General features: G+C 44.6%; 1 protein-coding gene across 6 annotated transcripts in view; it reads right to left on the bottom strand.

Moving 5' to 3' along the window:
* The window catches only part of MYDGF (myeloid derived growth factor), a 181076-nt gene that overhangs the window by 49735 nt on the left and 110463 nt on the right, over positions 1-20878 (bottom strand). For 5 of the 6 annotated variants that reach the window (XR_014472970.1, XR_014472969.1, XM_083179316.1 and 2 more), the window contains one exon: positions 16238-16292. The exons of the other annotated variant lie outside the window; for it this stretch is intronic. Coding sequence is in view for 3 of the 5 variants with exons in the window: in XM_083179316.1 (XP_083035442.1) it covers positions 16238-16292 (55 nt within the window). In the remaining 2 variants the exon portion in view is untranslated. The remainder of the gene's footprint in view (positions 1-16237; positions 16293-20878) is intronic. 6 annotated transcript variants of the gene reach the window in all.

The following is a 20878-nucleotide window of genomic DNA, read 5'->3' on the forward strand; positions in this document are numbered from 1 at the left end:
TTACAATTTTGTTGTCAATCAGAGCTACTGATACATCTAGAAATTGAGCACAGCTTTCACTACAAGAGAACGTGAACTTAATGGCCGATTCACTTGAGTTCACCTCAGCAATCAGCGACTCAAACAGCTCCTGTCCACCCGTCCACAGGACAAAAATGTCATCTATGTAACGGGTGTACAGGAGGTGTTTGTTCACCTCAGGTCTATGCAAAAACATGCGGTCCTCTTCACGGAACATATAGATGTTAGCATACGAGGGTGCCACCGCCGACCCCATGGCACACCCTCGCAGCTGGAGGTAGTAGCTACCATCAAATAGGAAGAAGTTCCTTTCTAGAGTCATTTTAGTGTGCCCTTGTGGCTTATATTATGTGGGCCAGACCACACAGTCGTTCCGCACTAGAATGGCGTTACACAGGTCTGCCATTGATCTTGCCCAATCTGGCAGATCGGTGGATCAGCCTGTGGCACGCCATTTCAAAAGTATGGGGCACCCGCTCTCTTCATTAAAATATTTTATTATTGATCATATCAAGGATTCCATGCGTGGCGGTGATAGGGCAAAGCGCCTGTTAATCACCGAGTCTCGCTGGATCTTCAGATTGAACACTATTGCCCCTAAAGGGCTGAATGATGAAATTAGCTGGAATGCGCTTACTTAATATCTCTGCTATGTGTTATATGTATGTTTGTCTCATCTGTCTCATTTTGAATGTATCTTTCATTGTGTTTTTTGGTATTGCATTGATCTATTGACTACTGTTATTGTATTACATCATATGAAATATGTTGTCTTTGCCTTTTTTTCCCCCTCAGGTCGGCGATTGTAGGGGCAGCAGCAGTGGCTTGAAGGCAGGCTGTGAGTGATGGAGTCCGGAGTGAAAACGCAAGTGGCAGGCGTTGCGTGGCAACGGCGCCGCTTCCTGGATCTGGATACATGACGTCATCAGCCTGTGTCCCGGCTACTGCAGCGTGCACCCGGTCAATGGACACCGTGGGGTGGCAAGTCTGCTAGACTAAGGTATTTATGTCAGTTTTGTGCTGTGATTCTTTGCTGTAGTCGTGTTCTGAGGAAGGGTGTCAAACCCCGAAAGCTCAATTTCAATACACGTTTGTATTGTGTTTTCAATCTGCTGTTTCCCGAGTGCCTTTATTCCTTTGGAGTTGTTGTATGAATTCATTTATGGCACCGGGGCAAGTTGTGGATCTATCAGAGTGCCGGCAGGATTGGATTTGTGTATGATCCCTGGGGTGACTCACGTTGCCGCAGTGGTGTGTTTCAAGGCACCTACATCTGTATAATGTTCCAGTCGTTATTCTTAAACCCTCAGCCATCACTGCATTGTTTCCTGGTCTGGTATCTTCATCTATTCAATATGGATACAGCTGGGACATTATCATCTCAGGATATGACAGGGTGCCAAAACCTGTCTATCCCACCAGGAGTATTATTCTCCTTCACATCAGCAGAGTAAAGATATACTTTTTGAAGAGGATCCTGCTCTTATACAAGCGGAAGAAAACATTGATGAATTACAGCATTATCTGTTTAAACTGCGGAGAAGGGAGATCGACTTCCACTTGCATGGGGCATCCCTGTCCGACTACTTCCACAAAATCCCCAGGGGATTCCGGATTCGGCATATCCCCACTATTGGCCGGCTCAACCCGGTTATGTCCGCAAGTGGGTTGGGATCCTGAATAGGGCTTCCCTAGACCTGATGGTCTTAGTGATTGAGGAGTCAGGTTGGGAGCTACAGATCTCCAAATCTAAGATTGCTGCGTTTCAGATGAGTCATCAGGACATCCTGGATAACCTGAATAACCCCATCAACGCAGCTAGCAGCAATGTGAGAATTACAAAAGAGAGTTGCTCAAATTTAAGAGAAACAAGCGGCACACAGTTGATGCCGATTATGATGAAAATAAAGTATACGGATGGTTAACAGGGGAACAACAATCAAGGCGCTCCGATGGTGGCTATCGCCGGCGTAAGCCATGGCAACAGAAATATCGAAACCGACAGGCCAATGCCAACACGGCTAGTGATAGTGAATTTGCCGTATCGGAATCCGGTGATGCCTCTGACCAACAAAGTGGCCCTTTAGGCCAGGGGACATCTTAAAGCCAACGTCCAAGAGGCAGGCCACCCGCAGGGGCGGGCAAAACCGGCGAGGTAAGAAGAAATCCGCCTCGCCAGGTGTTGAACAAGAAACCCTGATATTTGACCTCTCTGACCGTACACTGTCTCCAATCGAAAAATCTGTCATCTCTAAGGGACTCTCTTTTGTGCCTACTAATTTTTTGGATGAATTTGATTGGCGCTGTGCCTATCACAAGTTGATGAGGAAACTGCGTTTAAAAGAGTTCTTTCAGTCTAAACCCCCACAAATTGCTACTGGTGTTTTTGACGAGTTCCTCCGCAGTAACTCTGGTTCAAAATTTGATCCAATATCTACCAATTCGTCAATCAAAACGTTTGGTCGATTATTGGATGATTCCATACATCGTTTTGTGGCAGCCCCGGGCAAGGTGACCAAGAATCTGTCTGTAGATTAATCTTCGGCCCTCAAACAGCTGTGCAGCTATGAGGACATCACTATTAGGCCCGCCGACAAAGGCGGGGGCCATTGTGATACAAAATATCAAAGATTATCGAAAGGAAATCTACAGTCAATTAGCAGATCCTGCTGTATACCTGAAGCTCCCAGGGAATCCTACTCAAAAATACCAGAAAGAACTCTCTACTATACTTTCAACTGCAGTATCTGAGGGCTTATTACCAACCAAAGTCCGTGATCGGATTCTGACGGTGGCCCCGGTGGTTCCTGTGTTATACACGCTACCTAAATTACACAAGGATGCCAGGAATCCACCGGGCCATCCGATTATTGCTGCTAGAAATTCCCTCTATCAGCCTGTGTCACAGTTGCTCGATTATATTCTCCAACCATTACTTTGCTCCAAGCCATCGTTCTTAAAGGACACTACAAGCTTCCTGAATCTTCTTTTGGACATTCCTGTGGTCCCACCTGGCACCCTGATGTGTTGCCTTGATGTATCTAGCCTGTATACGTCCATAACCCATGCAGGGGGCTTGGAGGCGGTACAGTTATTCCTGAATCAACAGTTAGACACTGCGGTTTTTGACCACCAGTTATTCCTCAGGCTGTTGCAATTGACTCTAGAAAGGAACTTCTTCCTATTAGATGGTAGCTACTACCTCCAGCTGCGAGGGTGTGCCATGGGGTCGGCGGTGGCACCCTCGTATGCTAACATCTATATGTTCCGTGAAGAGGACCGCATGTTTTTGCATAGACCTGAGGTGAACAAACACCTCCTGTACACCCGTTACATAGATGACATTTTTGTCCTGTGGACGGGTGGACAGGAGCTGTTTGAGTCGCTGATTGCTGAGGTGAACTCAAGTGAATCGGCCATTAAGTTCACGTTCTCTTGTAGTGAAAGCTGTGCTCAATTTCTAGATGTATCAGTATCTCTGATTGACAACAAAATTGTAACTGATGCATACTATAAGGATGTAGGTAGAAATACCTTTTTGTTAGCATCGAGTCATCATCCCCCTGCCCTCAAAAGGGGATTGCCCCGGTCTCAGATGATGAGGGTAGCAAGGTTAATTAGTGATCCATCATTGTTGTCAATTAGATAAGATCACCTCATTAACAAATTTATTACTAGAGGTTTATGATCCGGTTACCTTGAGCCAGCAGAAATTACAGGTGATGTCTATCCCGCGTTCTGACTTGTTGAAACCCAGGAAACCTGATTATGGGAATGTACTGCCTTGGACCAGCACGTATTCAGTTGCTAGCCCTATATTGCAATATGCTTCTAAGGCCCTGTGGCCTATGGTCAAACATGATCCCGATTTACCTGTATTTAAATCTACACGCCTGTTAGCAACTTTTAAAAGAGGTCGCAATCTACGCAACAGGCTGGTGCGCACTGACATTACGGGACTTAATGTACCTAGGCCCCCGAATGTCTACACCAAGCCACCGGGCTGCTATAGCTGTTACAGTTGCACCACTTGCAAGTATATGATGCCATGTAAAAACTTTAAGCATCCCCATTTGGACAAATTCTTTGATATCCGACATGTGCTCACCTGTAGAACAGAGTTTGTGGTTTACATTTTAGTGTGCCCTTGTGGCTTATATTATGTGGGCCAGACCACACAGTCGTTCCGCACTAAAATGGCGTTACACAGGTCTGCCATTGATCTTGCCCAATCTGGCAGATCGGTGGATCACCCTGTGGCACGCCATTTCAAAAGTATGGGGCACCCGCTCTCTTCATTAAAGTATTTTATTATTGATCATATCAAGGATTCCATGCGTGGCGGTGATAGGGCAAAGCACCTGTTAATCACCGAGTCTCGCTGGATCTTCAGATTGAACACTATTGCCCCTAAAGGGCTGAATGATAAAATTAGCTGGAATGCGGTTACTTAATATCTCTGCTATGTGTTATATGTATGTTTGTCTCGTCTGTCTCATTTTGGATGTATCTTTCATTGTATTTTTTGGTATTGCATTGATCTATTGACTACTGTTATTGTATTACATCATATGAAATATGTTGTCTTTGCCTTTTTTTCCCCCTCAGGTCGGCGATTGTAGGGGCAGCAGCAGTGGCTTGAAGGCAGGCTGTGAGTGATGGAGTCGGGAGTGAAACGCAAGAGGCAGGCGTTGCGTGGCAACGGTGCCGCTTCCTGGATCTGGATACGTGACGTCATCAGCCTGTGTCCCGGCTACTGCAGCGTGCACCTGGTCAATGGACGCCGCGGGGCAGGAAGTCTGCTACACCAAGGTATTTATGTCAGATTTGTGCTGTGATTCTTTGCTGTAGTTGTGTTTTGAGGAAGGGGGTCAAACCCCGAAAGCTCAATTTCAATACATGTTTGTATTGTGTTTTCAAACGGCTGTTTCCCGAGTGCCTTTATTCCTTTGGAGTTGTATGAATTAATTTATGGCACCGTGGCAAGTTGTGGATCTATCAGAGTGCCGGCAGGATTGGACGTGTGTGTGTGTGTGTGTGTGTGTGTGTGTGTGTGTGTGTGTGTGTGTGTGTGTGTGTATGTATGTATGTATGTATGTATGTGTATATATATATATATATATATATATATATATATATATATATATATATATATATATATATATATATCACTTAACCCCTCGCAGAAAGGATTGGAGCCGGCACACGGTAGTAGGTGAAGAAAAAAAGGGTTTATTGCAATTACATCATTGCACAAAGAGACAGCTGCCGACCTGACAGCCGTTTCAACTGCATGTGAGCAGTTTTCATCAGAGGTGAAGCACACTGCAGCAGAGCAAACATATATACCATAAAATTTAAAATTGCGCCAAAAAACATGTAAATGAGGTCAACCAGACCTCCACTGACCTGGCTCGTCATCTCCATTGAGTGACAGCTGGGAAGGCGGGGGGAGGGGATCTGTGATGCAACTGAATTGGAAACTCCAGAGCATAAATCAGCCTAGATGCGGCTGTCTCTGGGGTTCCATGCGCATCATGTGTGCGATGCGGCTGCTGTCACTACTTGTACAGCTGAGCCGCTGGGCGCTCATTGTTGCTGAAGGAGAGGGGAAGGGTGATGTTGCGGGCCGTAAGGGGAAGATCATAGATGCTGCGCTGGCGCTGTCATATCAAGTGGATAGTAGTGTATCATGTTGTGTCCATGTGTCAGGCTGGTTGACCCCAGGGTATAGCATAATACAGGGAAGCATGGATGTACAGTGTCAAACAAGCGGCAGGGTCGTTAATTGTGCACATAGCCATGTGTTAAAGCAAAAAACACATATTGAAATAATTTGACTACACACAGCGGTGTCAACACCTCTATTGTATATAATGCCTTAAAACTGACGACATTGATGCACATAGCCATGTGTTAAAGCAAAAAACACATGTTGAAATAAACTGACGACACATAGCGGTGTCAACACCTCTATTGTATATATTGCCTCAAAACTGATGACACGCGGCGGTGTCAACACCTGTACCATAAATTGGGGGAAAAAAGTACCGCAAATAACACATCAGCACATCATAGTAGGTAGACAAGCGCACGGCAGCGCATACATCTGATCCCTGAGCACTCAGCGGTGCCCAGAGTTAGCAAGAACCATCACAGCAATACAGGAAAGACATATAAAATAAAATAAAGGGAATCATAAGTCACAGGAAACAACCCATTTTAAAGTCTTCATTGAGACCCAAGGGTGCAAGGCAGTTCAGTATGAAAATCCACGAGAGCTCCCACTGGAGTAACATCCTTTCCCTGTCCCCGCCATATTTGAGGGGAGGGATGTGGTCTAGTATAGTACATTTCAGATCCGTGACTTTATGGGATTTATTGAGAAAGTGTCTCGCAACAGGTAAGTTCTTCAAATCACTGTGTATCACATCTGGACTGGTACTCTTCTGTATGGACGATCTATGTTGGTTCAGCCTCTCTTTAAGCATGCGGGTGGTCTTGTCCACATAGACCAATTTGCAGGGACACTGCAGAGCATCTATAACAAATTTGCTGTTACAGTCCAGGCGGTATTTAATATTGAAGGTCTCCCCATCTGAGGGATTGGTGAATTTTGTCCCAGTAAGCAGGAACTGACAGTTCACACAGCTGCCACACTTGAACGTACCCTTCTTTAACTTAAGCCAATTAAATTTGGAGGATACGGTGGGTTTTGTGGCAGTCTTGACCAGCATATCCCTGAGGTTAGGGCCTCTACGATATGCAAATCTCGGGGGCAGGCTGAGCTCTTTTGATAATATGGGGTCACTGGCTACCAAATGCCTGTGTTCATGAATTTTCTCTCGGATGTGTTTCGATGCCACTGTATATGTGCTGACAAAATTCAATCTGGGTGATTTATCTGTGAAAGCCGTGGCAGTAGTGCAAAGCAAGTCCTCTCTGTTGAGTAGGGATACCCTCTCCATTGCTTCTTTGACCTCAGCGGCATACCCTTACTCTACACTCTCCCAAAGGTGCATAAGTCCCTCTCTACCCCACCAGGAAGGCCGATAATATCGGCGAGAGGATCCTTATGCCAGCCTCTGTCCCAATTAGTGGACTTCTATTTACAACCAGTCGTGAAGGCCACCACAAGCTTCATTGCTGATACCAGTGACTTTCTCCGCAAGGTACAAGCACTGAACCATGTCCCTGAGGGGTCCTTGCTCGTGACACTAGATGTCACGAGCCTCTATACTAATATCCCCCATGCATTGAGGTTAGCAGCATGCCGACAAGCCATACTTAACAATGACAGATATGATGGGCCACCGGCTGAGTTTTTACTGCTCCTGATTGAAACTATCTTGACCAAGAACTATTTCCTTTTTGAGGGGCGTTTCTTCCTCCAGCGCCAAGGGACCGCCATGGGGTCTAATATGGCACCAAGTTATGCCAACCTGGTCATGGCGGCCTATGAGGAGGAGCACATAATCGGAAACCCAGACTACAGTGGAGACATTGTCATGTATGTGAGATACATTGATGACCTGTTCCTGATCTGGACAGGGGGTGAAGAGAAGCTCTTGAGTTTCATCCAATACCTGAATTCTATACCCGGGACCATCAGGTTCACCACCAGTCTCAGCCAAAAGCTCATCAACTATCTAGATGTCACTGTGATGCTGCATGAAGGACACCTCAGTACAAAGATTTATTCCAAAGAATCGGACAAAAACACATTGCTACTAGCCTCCAGCTTCCATCCTGAGCCACTCAAGTGAGGTCTGCCTTACTCGCAACTCCTACGGGTGGTGCGCATCACATCTGACCCTGATACTATGAAGCAAGCCTTGGAAACTATGAAGAACAAGTTTCTGGAGAGGGGCTATCATGCCGCTGAGGTCAAAGAAGCAATGGAGAGGGTATCCCTACTCAACAGAGAGGACTTGCTTTGCACTACTGCCACAGATAAATCACCCAGATTGAATTTTGTCAGCACATATACAGTGGCATCGAAACACATCCGAGAGAAAATTAATGAACACTGGCACTTGGTAGCCAGTGACCCCATATTATCAAAAGAGCTCAGCCTGCCCCGAGATTTGCATATCGTAGAGGCCCTAACCTCAGGGATATGCTGGTCAAGACTGCCACAAACCCCACCGTATCCTCCAAATTTAATTGGCTTAAACTAAAGAAGGGTACGTTCAAGTGTGTCAGCTGTGTGAACTGTCAGTTCCTGCTTACTGGGACAAAATTCACCAATCCCTCAGATGGGGAGACCTTTAATATTAAATACCGCCTGGACTGTAACAGCAAATTTGTTATAGATGCTCTGCAGTGTCCCTGCAAATTGGTCTATGTGGGCAAGACCACCCGCATGCTTAAAGAGAGGCTGAACCAACATAGATCGTCCATAAAGAAGAGTACCAGTCCAGATGTGATACACAGTGATTTGAAGAACTTACCTGTTGTGAGACACTTTCTCAATAAATCCCATAAAGTCACGGATCTGAAATGTACTATACTAGACCACATCCCTCCCCTCAAATATGGCGGGGACAGGGAAAGGATGTTACTCCAGCGGGAGCTCTCGTGGATTTTCAGACTGAACTGCCTTGCACCCTTGGGTCTCAATGAAGACTTTAAAATGGGTTGTTTCCTGTGACTTATGATTAATTTTATTTTATATGTCTTTCCTGTATTGCTGTGATGGTTCTTGCTAACTCTGGGCACCGCTGAGTGCTCAGGGATCAGATGTATGCGCTGCCGTGTGCTTTTCTACCTACTATGATGTGCTGATGTGTTATTTGCGGTACTTTTTCCCCCCAAGTTATGGTACAGGTGTTGACACCGCCGCGTGTCGTCAGTTTTGAGGCAATATATACAATAGAGGTGTTGACACCGCTATGTGTCGTCAGTTTATTTCAACATGTGTTTTTTGCTTTAACACATGGCTATGTGCATCAATGTCGTCAGTTTTGAGGCATTATATACAATAGAGGTGTTGACACCGCTGTGTGTCGTCAGTTTATTTCAATATGTGTTTTTTGCTTTAACACATGGCTATGTGCACAATTAACGACCCTGCCGTTTGTTTGACACTGTACATCCATGCTTCCCTGTATTATGCTATACCCTGGGGTCAAACAGCCTGACACATGGACACAACATGATACGCTACTATCCACTTGATATGACAGCGCCAGCGCAGCATCTATGATCTTCCCCTTACGGCCCGCAGCATCACCCTTCCCCTCTCCTTCAGCAACAATGAGCGCCCTGCGGCTCAGCTGTACAAGTAGTGACAGCAGCCGCATCGCACACATGATGCGCATGGAACCCCAGAGACAGCCGCATCTAGGCTGATTATGCTCTGGAGTTTCCCATTCAGTTGCATCACAGAGCCCCTCCCCCTGCCTTCCCAGCTGTCACTCAATGGAGATGACGAGCCAGGTCAGTGGAGGTCTGGTTGACCTCATTTACATGTTTTTTGGCGCAATTTTATGGTATATATGTTTGCTCTGCTGCAGTGTGCTTCACCTCTGATGAAAACTGCTCACATGCAGTTGAAACGGCTGTCAGGTCAGCAGCTGTCTCTTTGTGCAATGATGTAATTGCAATAAACCCTTTTTTTCTTCACCTACTACCGTGTGCCGGCTCCAATCCTTTCTGCGAGGGGGTGTGTGCTTTCTATTAACCACATTATGTGCCTGGCACCGGAACAGTTTTATCTTTAACCAGAGTGCCAACCTGAGAACCCAACTGTCTATATATATATATATTTCGTGGGGTAGACACAGCACTCCAGACGAGTAGAATCTCAAAAATACAAAGTTTTATTGAAGATGGCAACGTTTCAATGCGGATGCATTTTCGTCAGGCTTAATATACATACAAACATACACAGAATAAATACCTAATCCAGGTGAGTCACGTGAGGGGGCAGGTGTTTAGGCACCGCCTCTCACGTGTGTGTGTGCGCTTACAGGTACTGGGCAAGCAGCAACACGCCCATCAGGACGTGTGTTGCTATCCCCTGTACGTGAACCATTGTCCCATGCTCAAATATACTGGTGGTCGACATAGTGCTGTAGACTTTTTGTGTTTAACATGGATATCACATTAATAAAATATAGTGCAGAATATATAAATAAATGATATAGATAATATAGATATGACACAACAATGACATGACAAAAAATTCCAATATCAACAAAAAACTATATAACAAAAAATCCACTGCACACTAATTGAAAAAGATGTGTCAGAAAAATTGGTTTTATGGATAAATAATGTCAACTGACACTGTCCATCCTGCGTCAGCTGACAAGTGTAACAAAGGTGATATCAAAAAAACATGTATACGTGTATCCCTTTAGGGGATAATGGGTGTAGGTGTAGCTACTAAGGGGTTACACCGGGGGGGAAAACACTGCCAATCATGGTACTAATGCTTATTATATCACAGTAATACATTAATGCCCGAGTATTCATTCAGCCCTTTGGGGGCAACAGTGCCCAGTCTGGCAATCCAACGTGCCTCGTACTTGAGCAACTGCTGTCCCCTATTGCCGCCCCGAATAGCTGCGGGAATGTGGTCTATCATACGATATTTAATCGTAGATAGGTTGTGTTGCGCTTGTAAGAAATGTCGGTACTTCTTTACTTTCACGGCGCCAGCATGGCGCCGCGCGTACTTCCGGGTTACGCTCGACACTAACTAAGTAAAATAAACTAAGTTAACGCCATGCCAACATGGATAGTTCATACCTCCACTATCCATGTTGGCATGGAGTTGATTTTAATTAGCGTGGCGAGCGTAGCGAGCCACCGAGCCCGCAGCGTGGGCGAGCCCCGCAAGGGGACTCTGACGCGCGGCGCCATGCTGGCGCCGTGAAAGTAAAGAAGTACCGAAATGTCTGGAGACCGGCTGGTCTGAGGACCCCTTGGATAGTGCTTTGCGTATCGATGACCTATGGGCCGTCATCCGTTCCTTGAACGGTCTTTCCTATGTAGAAGAGACCACAAGGACAAATTATTTGGTATACTGTGTATGGCGTGTTACAGGTAAGCAAATGTCTGATAGTTATAGGTTTTCCTGTATGTGGGTGGTTAAATGTGGATCCCGGGATCAAAAAGCTACAGGTAATACAGACACATCTGATACATCCCACCCTGTTGGAAGGTCCAGCAGTGGTAAACATCGATGCGTCTGACTTGACTAATATGTCCCTGATATTTTTGGACCTTTTAAAGCTAGGTAATAGCGAGGTATGTGACAGACCTAATGCCGGATCAGCCTGGACCAATGGCCAATGTTTGCGTACAATCTGTGTGGCCATCGGACTATGGCTATTATACGTGGTTACCCAAGGTAACCTTGTATTGGGTGCTTCCTCTGTTTTTTTGGAATGTAATAAGACCTCTCGGTCTATGGCTAGCACTTTAGCCTTGGTGGCTTCCAATTCTTTGATGGGGTTACCCCATCAAAGAATTGGAAGCCACCAAGGCTAAAGTGCTAGCCATAGACCGAGAGGTCTTATTACATTCCAAAAAAACAGAGGAAGCACCCAATACAAGGTTACCTTGGGTAACCACGTATAATAGCCATAGTCCGATGGCCACACAGATTGTACGCAAACATTGGCCATTGGTCCAGGCTGATCCGGCATTAGGTCTGTCACATACCTCGCTATTACCTAGCTTTAAAAGGTCCAAAAATATCAGGGACATATTAGTCAAGTCAGACGCATCGATGTTTACCACTGCTAGACCTTCCAACAGGGTGGGATGTATCAGATGTGTCTGTATTACCTGTAGCTTTTTGATCCCGGGATCCACATTTAACCACCCACATACAGGAAAACCTATAACTATCAGACATTTGCTTACCTGTAACACGCCATACACAGTATACCAAATAATTTGTCCTTGTGGTCTCTCCTACATAGGAAAGACCGAAAGACCGTTCAAGGAACGGATGACGGCCCATAGGTCATCGATACGCAAAGCACTATCCAAGGGGTCCTCAGACCAGCCGGTCTCTAGACATTTCTTACAAGCGCAACACAACCTATCTACGATTAAATATCGTATGATAGACCACATTCCCGCAGCTATTCGGGGCGGCAATAGGGGACAGCAGTTGCTCAAGTGCGAGGCATGTTGGATTGCCAGACTGGGCACTGTTGCCCCCAAAGGGCTGAACGAATACTCGGGTATTAATGTATTACTGTGATATAATAAGCATTAGTACCATGATTGGCGGTGTTTCCCCCCCCCCCCCCGGTGTAACCCCTTAGTAGCTACACCTACACCCATTATCCCCTAAAGGGATACACGTATACATGTTTTTTGATATCACCTTTGTTACACTTGTCAGCTGACGCAGGGTGGACAGTGTCAGTTGACATTATTTATCCATAAAACCAATTTTTCTGACACATCTTTTTCAATTAGTGTGCAGTGGATTTTTTGTTATATAGTTTTTTGTTGATATTGGAATTTTTTGTCATGTCATTGTTGTGTCATATCTATATTATCTATATCATTTATTTATATATTCTGCACTATATTTTATTAATGTGATATCCATGTTAAACACAAAAAGTCTACAGCACTATGTCGACCACCAGTATATTTGAGCATGGGACAATGGTTCACGTACAGGGGATAGCAACACACGTCCTGATGGGCGTGTTGCTGCTTGCCCAGTACCTGTAAGCACACTCACACACGTGAGAGGCGGTGCCTAAACACCTGCCCCCTCACGTGACTCACCTGGATTAGGTATTTATTCTGTGTATGTTTGTATGTATATTGAGCCTGACGAAAATGCATCCGCATTGAAACGTTGCCATCTTCAATAAAACTTTGTATTTTTGAGATTCTACTCGTCTGGAGTGCTGTGTCTACCCCACAAAGTCTATATACCCACCTGACACCGGCACCCGACCAGCAACGCTTTAAGGGAAGCAGTGCCCGGCATACCAGAAGTATATATATATATATATATATATATAATTAAAAAACAAAAACTTTATTTAAATAATTCAACTATTTACATATTAACTTTTTTTTTCATTCTGCAGATGTCCATCGAGAGCCTGGAGTTCATCAGCCTCTACAGGGAGGAGCAGCGACTTTGGCTGACCTCATGCCAGGAGAAACTGCCGGGTGGAGTACTCAGAGACCACCTTATTTGCGACCTCGTGGTCTGGGTCAGGGAAAAAAAAAGTAAATTGCAAGTTTGCGGACTGTGCATGTCAAAGAGACAAAGTTGGAGGAATCCAAGAGGTCGGGGACAGGTACTGCAGCAGTCTATGTACCCACACTCTGGTACTACCAGGACCGGACCTTCCTTCTGGAAACTTCCTTCTGGATGCGAAAGCATCTCTGATCATGATTTATTTATTACCAGCACACACATTCCGCAGCACTTTACAGAAAATATTTGAACACTCACATCAGTCCCTGCCCCAGTGGAGCTTAAAATCTATATTCCCTACCACATGGATGAGCACGCACATTCATTCTAAGGTTAATTTTTGTTGGGCGCCAAATAACCTACAGTACCAGTATATTTTTGAAGTGTGGGAGGAAACTCACACAAGCAAGGGAGAATATACAAACTCTGCACAGTTAGGGACATGGTGGGAATCCCATGACCTCAGTGCTGTGAGGCAGTTATGCTAACCATTACACCGTCCATGCTGACCATGATGGTGCAAGTACAGATGTGGAGGACGCCGAAGTGGTAAACAGTTACTTTCTTATGTAGTGGAAGCCTCCTGCCATGTCCCCGGCACCATCAAGCTGACCCAAGCTGCATGTGTGCATTGTGCCCCTGGCAGTGGTGCCACTCTTAATGCCGTAGTAACAGACTGCACCACATCTGTTGCAATATGTAGGCCAGCATTATGACTCTCTCCCTACATTTGGTAAGGTGGTTTGAGGAGGAGGAGGATGGATAAAAAAAAAACCATGAAGAAAACAACCATTATATCAAATTTTTTTGACAATATTATAAATTAGTAAAAAATAAGCAAAAATGGTCACATACTGCAAAAGATAAGGTGCAGATATACTGTGTTAAGAGTGGCACCGATGTCTAAGGCACAATGCACAAATGCAGCTAGTAGCAGGAGAATTGGTCCCTGGCACCATCAACCTGTCCCTAGCAGCATGTGTGCATGTGAATGCGATGCCACTGAAATGACATATCTGAATGCAGCACATCTTCCAACAAGGTGGACAGTGGATGTGTGTTTGGCTTGGGAATGGTAGCTGAGTTGAGTAGCAGATTGGATAGTGGTGGATGCGGGTGGGGGGTTTGCTGCTTGGGGTCTGAGGAGGAGGATATTAAGTAGAGTTGTGTCTTTTGGCGCCAACTGCCCCCTATAAGCCGCTCCTCTGTACTGCTTCTCCTAAGTGCCTCCTCCTTTGCCAGGGATCACTTGGAATAGTCCGGTAACAGGCTGCGCCCTCCAGAGGAGTCCAGGCTGTAAACCTGAATCCAAGATGGCGCCAGCCATCGCGGAGACCCCGTCCCCTACGATCCCCCCCTGTGGGGAGCCGGACCAGACAGTCTCCCTGCGCACAGGACACGCTTCGGTCAGCTCCTGTTGCGCTGCCAGTGTGAGGATTCTCACAGAATCCTCATACTGTGCCTGCCTGACAGCGAAGTGTAAAAATTAATAAAATAAAAACACCTGACTCTTCCTGGGCTGCATCCCGCAGCCTGTTTAGCATAGCACCTACTCCTGTGGGCACCTAAACGCAACTGAGGTATGCTGGGATGCTGAGGGGAGGAGCCTGCCCCTGAAAAGGTTTAGCATAGGTGCCTGGCTCCTTCGGACCCTCCAACATCCCAAGGTCAAGCTGCATCACCAGGATAGATGAAAGAGAAAAACAAATATCTATCAAAAGCTTACTCCATTGCATTGGCTACACAAGCAATGCTACAGTAGATCTTAAAAGCTGCCACAGCAATAAAAACAGATTTCAAATACTAATGCCATAAAGGTATGGTTCAGTTACCAATTGTGATAGATGAATGAAATCACCCATTTATTTTCTGATTAAAAAGATGTGATTTGATCCTCTGGACATACAGTATTTCTGGTATTATGAATTCTACAGCCTCCAAAACACAATCCTTCGCAGACAACTGCTCTATAAGTCATCGCTTACATAGGATTTGGCTTAGCTAAAAACAGCAATTTTTCTAGCGAAGTGCAACATTCTTCCAAGCCTAAAGAAGACCTTTCCATTACTCTGGCACATGTGGGTTCCTCCTCAGGGCTGGCTTCTCAACCCTATCTAAACCCCATGGTGAAGAAGTGTCCCATAAATGGAGGAAGGCCAACATTTTAGTTTTAAATAAATTTAGTATCATCTTTCCCTTGTGAGAAGCTATTAAAAAGTAGAAAACTTATACAGTATAATATCCTTAAAAGCTTCATTTATTCCTGCAGTACAAAATTGACATCATGGGCTGGGCTTCCATTCCACTTACAGCCATGTCCAAAACATATGGGGAGTATGGAGGAATTAATAGATCAATCTAATATCCCAATCAAAAAGATTGTGGTTTGGGATTGGTCCTTCATCTTACTAAACCCACATCAGAAAATAGTTCAAATGGAATACACAAAAAATTAGATTAGAGGAAAGGGAAAATCCCAGTGAATAAAGGGCCTGATTCAGAATTGTTCAATAGGATGCATGTACTCGCAGCCTAGCAAACAGGCCAGCGCCCGCTCGGCATCCACTAGCTAGCATGCGAGGCATCCCTTCACATGAGGCCAAAGGGGTGGGAATTCATTCGATGGTTGACGACCATCGAACGATTTCTGTCCTCTTCGGTAATATTTCCACCGCAGATAGGTAGGCAATAACGTCAGAAGCCTGCCCCGAACAGGCATCGACCCGCCTATGTTGCCAGGGAAAGCCCATAAAATGCTGGGCGTTTCTCTCCTACTTCCGGCCCTCCCTGTCTGGAGCGAATGGATTAGCGAGTTAGTAAAACCCGCCAACCATCGGACACAGGCCAATTTTAGACTCAAACGGGTATGCTCAAATTCATTGAAGAGAAAAAATTCAAGATAAGTGAAATTTTGTCAAATGTATATAATCAAAATGTACAACTGATTAAGAAAATAAATATTATTTAAAAAACAAATTACATGGAAGAACAAAGTGCAAATATCGGAGATATCCAACTTACCAGTTGTAGAGCTTACAAGATATTCAGACTTCTTCAATGGTTTGTCTGCCGCAGACTTAGGAAACAGAATAAATCAGATTACAAAAGGTAAGAAAACAACATTTTAACTGAAATACAGGTAATCTTTGGTGGTATAAATAGCATATAGAAAAATAGAAAAAAATAGGTCATAAATCTGACAGAGGCTGTTTGTCTATTAGAAGGATATTTGATGAATTTCCCCAGAAAAGTGTAGCCAGCTACTTACTGACTTATGTGAATAGGCAAACATTCTCTGAAACCCATAGTTTTCAAGATGCACTTTTTTTTCCCGTTAAAAACCTACTGGGGACATCTGCAACTGGCATACTGGGGACCATGATATGTAAATGGCACCAAATATGTGCAAAAAATGATTGCTTGCCATTCAAATTCAGTGACTGAGAAGGCCGGATTAAGGGGGGGGGGCCTCAGTACCCCTGGGCCCCCTCTATCTAGGACCTCCTGTGGTCAGCATGAATTTAAAAAATATATACATTTTTTTTTTAACCTAAAAGGTTTTGGGAGTAGGGTAGTGCTGCAACTTAATCTATCTGCCAATGTGACCATGATTAATGGTGCTGAGCATCGGGAGCCAAGGCACACTGCATGCCCAAGTGTGCAGTGCATTACTGGGAAGTCTCACCAGACTGCAAAAGAGGTCAGAGGCTTGTGCTGAGCTCAAATTGGTGGAGCTCATAACATGCTTCTCAGGCCCATGGAGGACAGCAGCAGCGGCCTTGTCATTGGAGGGTTTTTAATCAGAGGCAGCGCTGAGCCTGTGAGGTCTCCTACAGTGTAAGGGGCATTGACCGACAACAGTAAAGTTTTCACTGTTTTGCAAGTCCTGGAGTGACGTTTCTTATTCCACTGTATGTCTATTTGGGAAGTTCTCCCACAGAACGGGCACCAAGGCAGGCATCTGAACGCTGTCTTGGCAGTGGAAGCCTCTATTGCCAAATGTTTGACTTTGGACAGAGATACATTATTAGAAACAGCAGACAAAAAAGCTTCACCAGATCATTTGATTTTTCAAACGACATACTCAACGGCATCTTCCAAAATGAGGCAGACAATCTCTAAATACTGGCACATCTTGGAGACTGATCCTGTGATGGCTAGATTCTGCCAAGAGAAACCTCTATTTGTGTACAAAAGGAGTAGAAATCTGAAAGACTGTCACTTATTCTGACATAGCCAATTCGATGATTTAGCTGTCAGGCCTACCTCCTAGAAATGGGGAATTGTAGCAAGTGTGTGAATTGCCAGCATCTATTAACGTGAACATTCTGTAACCAGATCTAGATTTCAGATCAAACAGACTGAATTTTGAGAGCAAATTTGTAATCTATGCAATAGTCTGCCCATGTAAAAAGTTCTACATAGGTAAAACCATTAGGATGCTCAAGGAGCGAATGGCGATGCATCGCTCATCAATAAAGAAAGTGGCCATAATAAAAAAATTTAAGCACACAATCAGTGGCCAAACATTTCTTTGAGGCCGGGCATACTGTGCGGGACCTTAAATTTATGCCACTGGACTGCATAAATCTGTTCTGTCGTGGTGGAAACCGCCACCTAAAATTATTACAAAGAGAATGTGAACTGATATACAGCCTTAATACATTAGAACCTGCAGGCCTAAATGAGGAATTAACTTTTAATGTTTTTCTGTGAGAAGAGCTGCTGACATTAATAGTAATTTGATTTTGGATTTTTCATAATCTATGGGTGTCTCATAATAATAATAATGTTATTTACTTTTGATGTTAGCTAGTTTATAGGATCTTGGGTTAAGTGGAGATAACGATATGGTCTACATGTTTAAACTCACTTTTTCTGCTTAGATTTTGTATTATAAATTTTTCATATATCTTCATGTATTTTGAATGTTACTTACAGATCCATTATTGATACTGTTGCAAGGAGAATGCCCACAGAGTGAACCGCTAGCGCTACTACTTGTCATACTGGGAAGTGCTCCGTTTATTTATTTCATTTATTTACAGTTTCTTATATAGCGCAGCAGATTCCGTTGCGCTTTACAATAGTAGACAGTGATAAAACAAACAAGGTAACAACAGACAGACTTGGAGGCTTACAATCTATAGGGATATAGGAGGGAAACACAAGGACAGGCACCAGTAATAGCATAGCAGTCCCACCACGTTACAAGTCCAGAAGGGGAGCTATATAATACATAAGTGCCTCAGAGGGTTATGTGTGTAGAACTTAAATATGATAGGCTTTGAACACTTCCGCTTCCGGGTTGATGCAGACGGAGCTCCCCTTCTGAGCTCCGCTCCCAGCACAGCCTCACCGCAATAGTTACACGGCTCCTGGAGCCTACAATCAGCACAACAGCGCCCGCTCACCTCTTGAAATCCCCAGGCACTGCCAAACATGGAGAAAAACGCCGCGGGATCCCCCGCTCAGCCGCAGCAGCAGAGAACAGACAGACGGCGTGGGGCAGAAAACATGGCGCCCGGAGACGCTGACCAGCTCCCTTTCCCTGCATCAAAAAAATCAGCAGCAGAAGGTAACACGCTGGGGGGACAGCAGCAAAAGGGATTAGAAACCCCAGTCACCTACAGAGAGGTGGTAGAAGCAATCACAGCCACAATGTCTCCGCTTCTAAACAAAGCTGTGGAGGATATCACATGCCAAATACAGAAGCTAACGCAAAGGGTGGATATTATCGAAAAACAACAGGGGGCAATCTCACATGATTTAGCCAAAACCCAGGTGGACATTATAAAGATTACCAGGGAAAACCATCAGTTATGGAACAAGGTGGACGAATTAGAAAACAGGTCCAGAAGATGTAATATCAGACTGGTGGGCCTGCCTGAGTCTGTGAAGGGCCCTGCACTGGCCCAATTTGTCAGCACCACTCTCCCCTCGCTCTTAGGCATCACAGAAGCTTGTAAAGACATGGTGATTGAGAGGGTCCATAGGGTAGGACCGCCACCGACCCCGCACAGACCGCGTCCAAGGGTAACGCTTTTCAAATGCCTGAGCTACCTGCACAAGGTAGAAATATGGTCTGCCTCCCGAAAAGTAAAAAACCTCACCTGGGAAGGAAACAAGCTATATATTTTTCAGGACTTTTCGGCCGAACTGTCCAAAATCAGAAAATCTTTCTCCCCAATATGTTCAACCCTGGCCACAGAGGGACGAAAATTCGGTCTCCTTTATCCTGCCAAGCTCCGTATATACGAGGGCAACACTTTCAAGGATTTCTCCACCCCTTCTGATGCATCAGCATATCTGAGAAAACTTTCCCGATACTCTGCAGACGACATCACAGATGTTTCCCCACCACCCAACAACTAAGAATCACCTCCCTGACCGCAGTTAACTCTCTATCTCCCCAAAACCAAAGTTGCAGATAATTTTAGCTATTAAAGAAATGGGATAATCACCACAGAGAACATATCTCCGTCACGGGTCTACCCAGAAACCTACTGTAATCTGAAAACACCAACCACTCCTGCTGAAAATTCAAGGACAGAAAATCCCAGATTTAAGAAGGGGACTGGCAGCTACCTACTTACCAAGAAGAAAATGCATACACGCCTCTATCTACAATCTCCAGTTCCAATAATGTTTATCTTTCCTTTTATTTCTCGTTTCAAAATGTCTATCTCCAAATACAAACGAATATTACTAGTTATCTCAATCTATATACTTCATAATTGGCCGTTTAATACGGGCCTACTGGACCAAGTATAACTCCCTCCTCCCTACCCTTGTTCAAACCTATTTATCCCACTTCCCGGTACAGGAGGTGAGCTCCAAGTGTTAAAGCTACAAAAGTTAAATTGACATAACGTTATATAAATAAGTTTACATATTGTGCTGAAAATTGTTTTGTAAGAGCAGAACGGTGAGGAGCTGAACTGGGCCTCATCGTCTCCGGCACCACAAAAGTTCATTGCCAAGTTATAATTGTTTCTTTTATAGGAAGCCTGACCGTGGGTATTTCTACCCACGGAATGACTAAACTGTCTTTAGTCCTCCCTCTCTATTTCTATCTTCCGACTCTCCCCTTCTTTTCTTTCCTCCCCTGTCCATTACCTAACATAAAATATCCAAGGCTAAAAAATTACCAGTTTAATAGATATCATGATATCAGATTGTATACTTGTACATTGAAGATGCATGTGTCATACACTAAAAACCAGAAAGGTCACAGCTGTGTTATATATACAATACCCTGGTACCCACCATGAACCCCACCTTTAAAATTGCCACTTAGAATGTGGGTGGTATAAACTCGCCGATAAAGCGAAGGAGAATATTGGTGTATTTAAATAAATCTAAGGTTGATATAGCCTTTTTACAAGAGACCCACTTGATCCCCACAGAGGTCCTGAAAATGCAAATGATGGGTTGGACTGTCTTGACCTCTTCCTCCTTTAATTCTAGAGCAAGAGGTGTGATCACGATTGCTCGGAGCTCTCTCGCACTGGAGGTATCGCATGTGGACACCGATGTGGAAGGAAGATATGCCGTCGCAACAATCATACACCAAGGTAAAACATACATACTAGCTAACATATATTCACCACCACCATACTCCAAAACATTTTACAAGTCAATTATAGCGCTTCTTTCACC

Source organism: Crinia signifera, chromosome 1 (assembly GCF_055691185.1).
Source record: "Crinia signifera chromosome 1, ASM5569118v1, whole genome shotgun sequence".
NCBI lineage: Eukaryota > Metazoa > Chordata > Amphibia > Anura > Myobatrachidae > Crinia > Crinia signifera.